The following is an 11,754-nucleotide window of genomic DNA, read 5'->3' on the forward strand; positions in this document are numbered from 1 at the left end:
AATAATATAAACGCCTTATTTTGAAAAATTTTTGGCTACATTTCCTTTGTTTATTTAATGTTAATGCTTATGTTTATTTAAGGTTCAAAGGTTATTTCATGTTTAATGTTTAATGTGCAGCAACACCATTCTGAATTTTGGTGCTCTAATTTTGTGAAAAAGTATTCAACTAAAAAATCCCAAACGTCTGCTGAAAATCTATCACTTTAAGACTGTGCAATGTTAGATTTAAGTATATACAATAGAAACGCCTTATTTTGCTTAAATTTTGGTCACATTTCCTTTGTTTATTCAATGTTTAATGTATGTACATTAAAGGTATAAATTTCCCATGCAAAAAGAATTAACATTAGACAGCATCCCTCCCCATACAAAATCGGTACTGTATTTCCATTGGAATTATAAAATCTATAAGGAATTGTAAGACTTCCACAAAAATATTTCGGAAATATATTAAGATTTACGTGAGGTGGACCGATTAGAAAATACCTCCAAAAATGGTTTTTTTAAATATCAAAATAGCTTCCTAAAGCTTTTTTTAAAATCCCCTCAAATGACAAAAAGGTCTAAGCACAGTGTACAGTGAACCAGCCATGGACAATATGCTTGTTTGAAAATTAATACATTAAATATTCTGTAAGTATAGCATTATTTTGTCATTACCCTGCAGTACTGGGGAGCGACTAGACTACAGGACTGATGAATCGGTAGCTACCTGGTAAACTCCGGCAATTACAGACCGACTTGCAGTGTATTTCAGCGATTACTTTTACAGAGCAATGTCCTAGGCGATAGTCACCATCGGCTCTCTCTGCACTACCGGGAGTTACTAAAATAACCACTTGCGTTGTCGTTGTTGTTGTAGCGGCTACTAAGCCCCGCTCGGGTTGGTTCATCCTGGTTGTCGTCCATTTCAGCTAGGAAGTGTGCGACTTCCATGCATGTGAAGAGGTGCCGCGAGTCATGTGGCGACTCTCCACATGCCGGGCATTGGTTGGGCATATCCTCATTGATTCTGCTCAGGTAAGAGTTTAGCCTGCTGCAATAGCCAGAGCGAAGTTAGGCTATTGTAGTACGGGTCTCCCGAGGCAGACAAAGTTCTGTCCCGTCCACGTCCGGTGTTTGTGTGCCTAGAACGGCATTCACAGGGCGGGAGTCTACATTACTCGAGACTGATTCCCTGTGAATGCCGTTCAGGGCCTGTCGGTAGGTTGACGGGTCCAGAGGTTGTTTAATAAACCCGACTGTCGTGGGGCAGTCGATGTTGTTGTTGTTGTTGTAGCGGCTACAACAACCCCGCCCAGATCGGTTGGTATCTCAGTCGTTGTCGTCAAGTTCCACTAACGGCAACCCTAGGAAGCGTGCAGCTTCTGTGGGATCTGTCCACAGGGACAGGGCCGTTAGGGTTGTCGGGTTTTCCGGGCATGCGAAGAGATGGTTCGAGTCATGTGGGGTCTCTCCGCATGCCGGACATTCGTTCGGCACATCCTCATTCAACCTACTCAGGTAGGAGTTTAACCTGCTGCAGTAGCCGGAGCGAAGTTGAGCGAGTGTAATGCGTGTCTCCCGAGGCAGATGAAGCTCTGTCTCGTCTATGTCCGGGGGTGGTATGCCTAGAACGGCATTCACAGGTCTAGAGTCTACATAACTCGAGACTGAGTCCCTGTGAATGCCGTTCAGGGCCTGTCTGTACGCTGTCGGGTCCAGAGGTTGCTTAATGAACCTCTGGACTTCGTCCGTCAGTTCATATAGATGCCTCCTGACGTGCCTAGGCGAGGGCTCCTCTGCAAGCAGCTGTCTGCTTGGGTGGCCACTTATGTGGCTCCCTATCAGGAACTGCTTGCAGAGCATTATATTATGCTCCTTGACTGGGAGCATTTGTGCCTCGCCGTGCAAATGGTGTTCAGGCGACATCAGGAGGCATCCCGTCGCTGTCCTAAGTGCCGTATTTTGTGCCGTCTGTAGCTTCGTCCACTGCGTCCTACTAGTCCCTGGCGACCACACTGGCGCTGCGTAGTTCAAAACCGGCCGGCCTATTGCCTTGTATGTTGCCAGCAACGTTTCTTTGTCTTTGCCCCAAGTACTGCCGGCTAGCGACTTGAGGACCTTGTTGCGGCTCTGTACTTTATTGACAATAGCGGTTGAGTGCGCAGAGAAGGAGAGCAGGCTGTCGAATGTTACTCCGAGTATTTTGGGGTTATTCACCGTCGGAATTGGTGTGTCATCGACGTGAATCCCCAGCGGTAGCCTGACCTCCTTCGTCCAGGTTGTGAACAGGGTCGCGGAGGATTTCGTAGGGGAGAGGGCTAGACACTTTGCAGTGAAGAAGCGAGAAAGTTCGGAGAGATAGCCGTTTACTTTCAAACACAGGTCATCAATTCCATGCCCAGTCGCCATGATCGAGCAGTCGTCGGCATAGGAGACAATCGAGACTCCCTCTGGTGGTTGAGGGAGCTTTGAAATATAAAAGTTAAACAGTAGCGGGGAAAGGACACCACCCTGAGGAACCCCCTGTTTTATTTTACGCTGCTTACTCGTTTTGTCTCTAAATATTACCGACGAATGTCGACCACGCAGATAATTTGCCGACCACCGTTTGAGCCTCTGTGGGAGAGAGGAGCCCTCTATATCTTCTAGCAGCGTGGAATGGCAGACGGTGTCAAACTCCTTTGACAAGTCCAACGCTACTAGAATCGTTCTCTCACAGGGACGGTTGCGGTTAAGGCCACGAGTTATCTGAGTGTTTATGGCGTTAAGTGCTGTTGTTGTACTGTGCACTTTACGGAAACCATGCTGATGCTTCGCTGGGGTCAGGTGATTTGTGAAGTACGGGAGTAGCAAGGCCTCGAGTGTCTTCGCTACCGGGGAAAGGAGTGTAATCGGACGATACGAATCTCCTTTGTTGGCGGGTTTCCCCGGTTTGAGCAGTGGGACCACTCTCCCCACCTTCCAGATGTCTGGGATGATGAGAGTGGCCATTGACAGGTTGAGGACCTCCGTTAGGTACGCTACCCCCGCAGGACCCAAATTTTTCAGCATCAGCATGCATATTCCGTCGGGACCCATGGCTTTGGAGGCTTTCGCCTTCCCGATGGCCACCTGAACTTCACCGCAAGTGAAAGCAAGGGGGGCACAAGTTGTTGGCAGTTTGTGCAGCCTTCTGGTCACTCGACGCTTGGCTTTGTCTACCGGAGGATGCAGTATGAACTGCCGGCTGAAATAGCTCGCGCATCGCTCCGGGTCCGACGAAGCATGGTCGCCGAAGGAAATTTGGACTCTGTCGTCGTGCTTCGTCGGATTAGACAATGACCTCACGGTTGACCAAAGCTTGCTCACACAAGAGGTGAAATTACAGGTCTTCAGGTGCTCCTCCCACTTCTTCCGCTTATGTTCGTTTACAAGTTGCCGAATCTCCGCGTTGAGATCCCTGATACGGGGATCTCCGGGATCGGCCTGACGAAGGCTATCACGCTCATCAGCTAGAACAGCCGCTTCGGCAGGGAAGTTTGGACGTGGGTCCGATATACGTCCTGCCGGTATGAAGCGAGCTGCAGCAGCAGTGATAGCCCTGCGGAACTTACGTTCACCGAGATGGACGTCGGTTGGTGTGGGGAGCGCTGCGAAGGTGTTTTCGGTAAACTCCGCGTAACCTTTCCAATCAGCTTTGGAAAAGTTGATATAGGTCCGGTGTTTGGCGGAGGCAAAGTCGGTTGGTTTATCAATCGAGATGACTATGGGTAGATGGTCTGATGCTAGAGTCAGCATAGGTCGCCACGTTATGCTGTTTATCAGACCAGCGCTGACTATTGTGATGTCTGGCGAGCTACTGCAGTTACCCATAATCCTGGTGGGTGCGTCGTCGTTCATTGTGCAGAATGTCGAATCGTCTATCTGCTCAGCCAAGTCTGTTCCCCTACGATCGTTTGACAGGCTTGAGTGCCAAAGATCGTGGTGCGCATTAAAGTCACCTACTACCATACGGTTTTCACCTCTGAGGAGCGCACCTATATCAGGGTGATATCCTGCCGGGCAGCAGGTGGCAGGGGGGTATGTATATATTAAATATTTCGAGCTCGACATCGCCTGACCGGATAGCGATGCCCTGACATTCTAGGGTGGTATCCCTGCGGTCGATGTCTGCTTCGATAAGACGATACTGCACGGTGTGGTGCGTGATGAACGCTAAGCCACCACCATTATCTCGCTCGCGATCTCGACGGTGCACGTTGTACCCGGCGCAATTCAACAGAGTTGAATTGCTGTGCAACTTCGTCTCTTGGACCGCAGCTATTAATATACCATGCCGACACATGAAGACGGTTATCTCCTCAATCTTGCTCTGTAGCCCGTTACAGTTAAATTGGAGGAGCTTCATGTGGTTCGGGAGACGTGTCGTGATGTGGGGTGTGAGTGAGGTGTATGTTCTTGCCGCCGTTGGCTGTGTGCGCTGCTGAGGTGATTGCCGTCCTGTGGTGGTGGTGGTGGCGTCGCAATTGGCGTCTGCGACCGAGCAGCGCAGCACGGGCCCTCGAAGTTCCCCGTCCAATCTCGCGTGGTACGCAGACCTGAACATGCCCTAAAGTGGCACCAGCCAAGGCAGGTGTTGCACTTGACTGATGTCACATTACGGAATATTCTGGTCTGACATACCGTGCAGATTGTAGGGGGGAACCAGGAGTTGTTGGCGGCGGCGTGTAGGTGGTGGTGCGGTTGTGTGTGTTATGTGGTCTGTGGTGGCTGTGGTGCGGTCTGTGGTGTTATTATGTTGTTGTGTTGTGGCGACTGTGTGTGGTTGCTGTGTGAGTGTGTGGGGCTGCACGGGCGGACTATGGTTTGCCGTGGAGGCTGCTCTGTTTGAGCAACAGGGGGCCACGTACGACGTGGTCCACTGCCTGTGTGTCCGTAGTCCCGAGCAGACCCTGAGGTGACTCCACCCCTCGCAGGCATTACACTTGACTGAGGTGGAGTTGTGGTGTAATCGTCTTCGGCATACACAGCAGGTGTATATTTCTGGCCCAGGGTTTGACTCGATGCCAGCCCTGAGTAGGAGAATGCGTAGTGAATGTTGCCCTATGGACGGACAACTTCTGAGATACTTCGCCGACCTAAACGGGGTTAGATCGCCGAAACAACAGCCCTTGGTCGGGTGAAACCCGAGTCATTCCGGTACGTAGAACCGGCTGTCGTGGGAATGGGGGGCAGTCGATCAAATACGGCGGTTGCTGGTTTCGTGCACGTTCACTTGGAATACTGGTTTGCCGAAGTCAATATCAGTATGAGCTGTTATAAGTATCGTTCACTTAAGGTGGCTGTATTTGCAAGCACTGTACGCTATGCACTGGTGTTCGTTAATCCCTCGTTTTTTATGTGAGCGGGCTTAAAATCACAAAATCAGCATCGTTTGCCAATCTCTGGTACAAATGTCTTTAAACATATTATTTCTTAAGCTATATAACCGAGCTATCAACGGACAGTCATACAAGTTCCAACTTCTACTTGACCTTTGACTTACGTCAAAGAGAACATAGTCCTTTTAACAATATATATATTTTTTTTCTGTGCTTTAAATACCTGCATTTCTTTCTTCATTATGATTTTTTTTGGACCAATCTTAAAAAAAAAACTACTATACACAAAAGACGAAAGTGTTTTCGTGATTTGGTTTTGATGTTACATATGTATATTTGTTTCAATAATGTTGTCGGGCAAAATTTTTTTAGGGATATACATTGGATCCTTGGCTAAAAACCTCTGTGGTAAACCTGTTCCTTTGCTATTTAAAGTCCAGCAGAAATGTTCAAAGTTTGGCTATAAAGAGACTCGATGCTCAAGTAATTGAAAAGCTATGGGTCTGACCTTTAATTAGATAAGAACTACGTAACTATCTGAGATTCAAATACTTATAAAAAACGGCGTGCTTTTTTTTAAATAACAATATACTAGGGCTGTGCGATTATTCGATTACTCGAGCAAGTTGGTTAATCAATTATTCGGTTAATCAATTACTCGAGTAATCAAGATTTTGATTACTCAAAACGATGATTAATCGAGTTACTTGAAATATGATTACTCTAAAAAAATAATTTTGCTCGTTAATAGAGTTTGCTTTGGAAAAAGCTTATTTTCTTTTTTACATTCTGTATATGAAAAAAATTGTTTGCTTTAATTTTTGAAAACAGAAACATTGTTTTCAAAGTATCAAGGAACTTTAACTACTTTATACATATGTAAAGAGTTGAAATGTTGATTACTCATTTTACTCGAAATGTTGATTAATCATAAAGCGTTTTACTCAAATATTTTTGTTTTTGGTTAATCAAAAATCTTGATTACTCGAGTAACTGAACTTTTGAGTAATCATAATTTCCAATTAATCGAATAATTGAGTTATTTACTTTATGATTAATTAAAATTTTGAGTAATCAATTAATCGCACAGCCCTACAATATACTGAACCGATTCGGCTGGCAGCCACGACTTTGAAACGAGAATTTCGTTCAAAATCTTCATTTCTGGAAAATAATTTATTTTCTATATCCACTTATTTAGCTCGCTATAAGCAAAATTCTTAAAACCAGTCGCAGAAGAAAGTATTAAAAATGACTTACAAAAACTAAAATCGAAAAACGCTGATGAAGTTACAGATTCCCCAAATTCTGAAACAGCCAAATTAATAAGAATGAAGAATTATTTTTAAAAAGCTTTACAAAAGCCTTGCACATCTGGTTTGGCTTGTAAGTGCTGTTTAAACAACGATCTCACCATTATACAAGATTCTTATTGTTTCTTAAAAATACTTGACATCCGCATCGGCGGATGTTAGCTGTTCGCATCCGCATTCGCATCCGCGGATGTCTTATATTCCACATACGCAACATCCCTAATATGTACATACCTTTTATACGGTTGACAAACGGGCTCGCTTATCTTTATTTGCATTAACTCATACATTATTCTCTTTCAAATGTGAATAAGTGGCTGAACAAATGCATAAAAATTTCGTGCATTTGTTCGAGCGTAGGATATAATTTTGTGTTCATAAGTTTTTCATAAAAGCTATGGAGGTATCCGCTATACGAGTAATATAATTGAAAATTAGAGAGTTCTACCTTTAAGCTAAGAAATACTTGTTTTACCCCATAACCGATGGGACCATTTTCCAAAGTCAGGCCACCATTATTCACTCAAAGTTGTGTTTGGAACACGGTCTGACTTATGTGGGAACTGTATCCGGTCATAATCGCTTACGCTTCACGCTTCATTTGCTTGAAATTTTGTTTTCTCGTTCTTTTATTTTATGTTACTTGAAAATATTTTCCACTATAAGAAAATATTGAAATTGGATTTCACTTGGGTTTACGAAATCCATGATTCAATTATTAAACGTTAGATAAACTGACAGTTGTCTCTCCCACACCGCTCCCTTAGCAGTGGCCGCAGTCGGTCTCGAGTTACACACGACTCCCAACCTGTGAATGACGTTTTTGGCATACAACCACCTGACGTGAACGAGACAGAGCTTGGTCTGCCTCGGGAGACTCGGACCACAATAACCCAATTTCGTTGACTACTGCAGCAGGTTTAACTCGTACCTGAGCAGATTAAAAGCGGATGTGCCAAACGAGTGCGCGGCATAAAGAGAGAAACCCCATTCAACTAACGCCTCACAGTGGGACGTCCCCATATAAGCTGCGGCCAAAAGTAGTAACCGTACTAGAAATTCGCTGAAATTTCGTATATGGGCTGTTCGGCACTTAGGAATGAAGAAATGTGGAAAATTGTAAAATTCAACGAGCTACCACGCCCACAACTCTTGTGGGCGGAAATAGTAAACGTTATCCTTTTTTTATGAAATTCAGAGCATATGCTGGTTTTAATGAGAAAAGCTTAAATCTGAAAGATCGTTAAAATCGGTTTACATTATCGTCCAGTAATTCTAGAAAAACAGGCGCAATTTAAAAAAAAATCTTTTTTGATGAAATTCGGTGTGCCCTGCTCGTTTAAGCCAAAATTTTCCAACTTGGAAGATAATAAAGAGGTTCTTAATACGGCGCCCACCTCCTACGAAGCTTTTTTGGCTCCAAGTACCAAATTTTATGGATTTTGGAGAAAATGAACAGGCACACTTATCTTATTTCTAAAATAGGTTCCTATTTCTTCATTTAAAAAATGACAAAGCGAAAACATTTACAATACCTGCATACTAAATTATGTGCACGATATGTATTTACACTGAAACTTTCAATTTTACCTACATTTTATAGAACAAAAGCTGAGCTAAGGCAAGCAGGACTCTTGCCATCGAAAACGGATCCCGTCCAGAGAAACGTCCATTTTTGACTGAACGTTGATTGGGAGTAATAGATTGGCGAGTCATAAATATCTACACCTTCTTTAATTTCCTCTTTATATTGCATATTATTCATTTTATTTACATATCAGTCTTTCGTTTTTGCTCTACAATAAAAATTCAATAAATTTTACAGGAGGTGGGTCTATAAAAGGAAGAATAGAAGCTGAACTCGCAGTTCCTCGCAGCTGGAACTATTTGAAACATGACACGCATATTTAATGTTTACTTGTCCTAAGTATAATTTAGCTCGCTTCCTTGGTCCTTTTTAAATATCCCTTTTTAAAGTAAGGACTGGAAAAATTTTACACACAAAATTATGTAAAATTTCAAGGTAAACTGTTTTATACATTTCAAAAGATGTATAAAAATTTAAAGCAATGTTGACCACAGATATATACAAAAACTGCTCATCAATCAGATTGGCTTTTTATATAGCCGCACAAGTGAAAAAATTAATTCAAATTACTTGCGACAAAATGAAAATCTTTTCTTACAAATTTATTTTTCGCATTGCTCCTACTTTAAGCTCGTATCATGATTGCAAATATGCATTTTCATCCAAAATTCTTTTTGGTTTGGGTTAGCTGGATATTTTGCTATGTATCTGCGTAATTATTTTTTTCAGAATTCGCTTATCTGTTTTTACTACTTTTGGCCGCTGTAGTCCCATAGTGCACCTCTGCCCCTATGGACAGATCCTATAGGGGGAGCACGCTTATTGAGTCTCCCGTTAGTTGACCTTGATGACAACGACTGAGGGCTAGCCGATCCGGCGGGGTTGTTGTAGCCGCTACAATAGATTTCACTATTTGTAAGATGTCACGATACTTTGCGTGTATTTCGAAGACCAGGGATAGTTCCAATTCTTGCAAGTTAGCCATATTATTAAATTTAGGGATCATAGAATTTGCAAGACGTTGAACTACGTAAATCTTATAAATATTCGATTATTTATACTTTACCTACATATCGTCGCCTGAAATGCAAAATAACGTAACAACATCGCCACAGAAATGGAAAAAAGTCGTGACTAGTAATTTTGTTTCATCAAAAAGTGAATTTTGAATTTTTTATAAGTTACGACTTTTTGCATTTCAATGACGATGTTTGTTACGTCCTTTTGCATTTCAAGTCACGATATGTATGAACGTAGTATATGAATATGTATCCATATGTATGCATAAGAGGTTGTTAAGATGCACTTTGATCAGAGAATTTTATTGCTGATAAAATGACTTTAAAATGAACTTTTAAATACATAATAAATAATGTTTATCCCTTATATATTATCCGTTTTCAACCGTCTTCAAACTACAATGCAATATTTCCAAGATAACAAAATTTATTTTTTATGGACTTTCTCACCTGCTCTTTTAAAGAATCAGCAACAATTTGGACTGCTTCAATTTCCGACATTTCAGATAGAAAAATTTATACTTTATTGTACAAAATCTGTTAATTTACTATTTATGTACTTTGATTCGGTCCAGCTGTTTTGTCAGGCAGAAAGAACAGCAAGAAGGAGAAACAAACGTAAAGCAAAATGCAAAAGAAAAACAGCTCTGCAAAGAACCGAGTTTTGGTATTCGGTACCATGATTCAATCATGATTCGGTACGTTCAGAATTGCCAGCTACTTAGGAATACAAGAATGATAGAATACAAGATCACGGTGCAGCGAACAAAGGTGGCGCCGTCAGTGGTACCGCTACTTTGGTTTTGCCGATTTTGACAGTTGTGGTAACTTGTAAATAAACCTTTGTTTACAAATCAGCGAAAGATAAATTTTAATTATAAGTGAAAAATCAGTTTAAATTGTGTTAATTTGCAATTAGTGAGTGATTATTGAGTTGAGGACTGCGTAAAAACGAATACAATGAAGTGCATTGCGTTAAATTGCGACAGCCGTCAAGATGCAAGAGGCGTAGATGCAAGTGTAGCGCTGGGACGAATCGCTGCATTTTGTGTACATAGGGCACGGCAAAGCCCATGATTCAATAATACAAGGTTCGATAAACTGACAGTTGTCTCTCTCGCACCGCTCCCTTAGCAGTGGCACCGTGTTGCTTCTTTGCACATTTACATGGAAACAGTGTAGCTTTGTGTGATATAGAGGTATGAGCGTTTGTGCAATATGTTTATTTGTATATGCATATGAAGCATATTTAACTGTTGAAAACATAAACTGTTTTTAAATGGGATGTTTACATCAATCTCATAGTAGTCTTATTTTAATTTTGAGTCATTTGGCATTTTTTATACAGCTAAATAGCACATAAATTACGTAATTTACATAGATACATCAATATTACGTTCAAAATTTCGTTTAAAATGCTAGATTTCCTGCAAAAACATTAGAATTTGCAAAAGGAATTTCACTACTAATTGCCTACTTTGCGTACTTTTCTACTACCATTTTCGCACCAAGAGATTTCATTCTCCCCTTTTCTCCGTCCTTCGTAAATGCAACCTTTTGTAAGGGAGTGTCAAACCGCAGCTGTCAATAATTATCTAACCTTGTATTATTGAATCATGGGCAAAGCCGTTCCCGAAATGTTTCTCTATTATTATATTAACAGCATTTCCTCACAATGATTTTGTTTCTGCTCCACGCAGCCTCCATTAGCAAGTTAACTAATCAATCCTGCAGAGATGCTGCTGCAGTTTTCTGCAGCAGCCTTAATTGCAAAGCAATAGAGTGCACTAAAATGTTCACTGTTCTCTAATAGAATAGGTGAAAAATGCAATATTTTCACATTTATCAAAATTAAAACAGGTTTTTCTCTGTAAAGTGAACTGCTTTGGCAGTTTCAACTCGTTCTTCTTTTCGCTCCATTCTTTGTTTACTTGTGGTACACAAATGTCAACACCCAGGACGGCACAATCTTGTATTCTATCATTCTTGCTTCAAACAGCAGTGTGGACAGCAATAGTTAGTGATGTGGTTAAGTTACAGGCTAACCTAATATTCGCGGCTTGCGTTTTGGTACGCATGCCGTGGAATTTGTTTTTTTACGTCACCCGAAATTGACTTGCATGTGTTTGCATTTGATTTCATTGAGCGAAACGTCAAATCAAAATGTCACGCAGAACAAAAATTGTAAATTGAGTTTGCTTCATACGCACGCCGTTCAATTTCGGTTGATCTCATACAAGTTGCATGTGCATGAGAAATTTTTTGACAATAAATTGGCGGCGTGCGTGAATATTAGGTTAGCCTGTTAGGGTTTAAACCGGACAATATTGTCAAGACAATTATGTCAAAATGATGTTTTTGTTGTAATAGGTTCAATCCTTATCTTTTTGGACTAAAATCTGAAAAGTGTCAAATTCCAGAGCTTAAGCAAAATGCGCTCACTAAAAGAGAATAACAGGAAAAGTAAAGGAACGCAAAAAAAAAAA

The 11,754-nt window shown here is 41.8% G+C and overlaps 1 protein-coding gene across 1 annotated transcript in view; it reads right to left on the reverse strand.

The window, feature by feature from the left end:
- The window catches only part of LOC118744897 (2-hydroxyacyl-CoA lyase 1), a 28,677-nt gene extending 18,809 nt beyond the window's left edge, over nucleotides 1–9,868 (reverse strand). The window contains exon 1 of the mRNA XM_036478320.1: nucleotides 9,719–9,868. Coding sequence (XP_036334213.1) covers nucleotides 9,719–9,769 — 51 coding nt within the window. The 5' untranslated portion in view covers nucleotides 9,770–9,868. The remainder of the gene's footprint in view (nucleotides 1–9,718) is intronic.
- Nucleotides 9,869–11,754: the final 1,886 nt, after the last annotated feature.

This window comes from Rhagoletis pomonella, unplaced genomic scaffold (assembly GCF_013731165.1).
Source record: "Rhagoletis pomonella isolate Grant_MI unplaced genomic scaffold, Rhpom_1.0 Rhpom_scaffold_00008, whole genome shotgun sequence".
NCBI lineage: Eukaryota > Metazoa > Arthropoda > Insecta > Diptera > Tephritidae > Rhagoletis > Rhagoletis pomonella.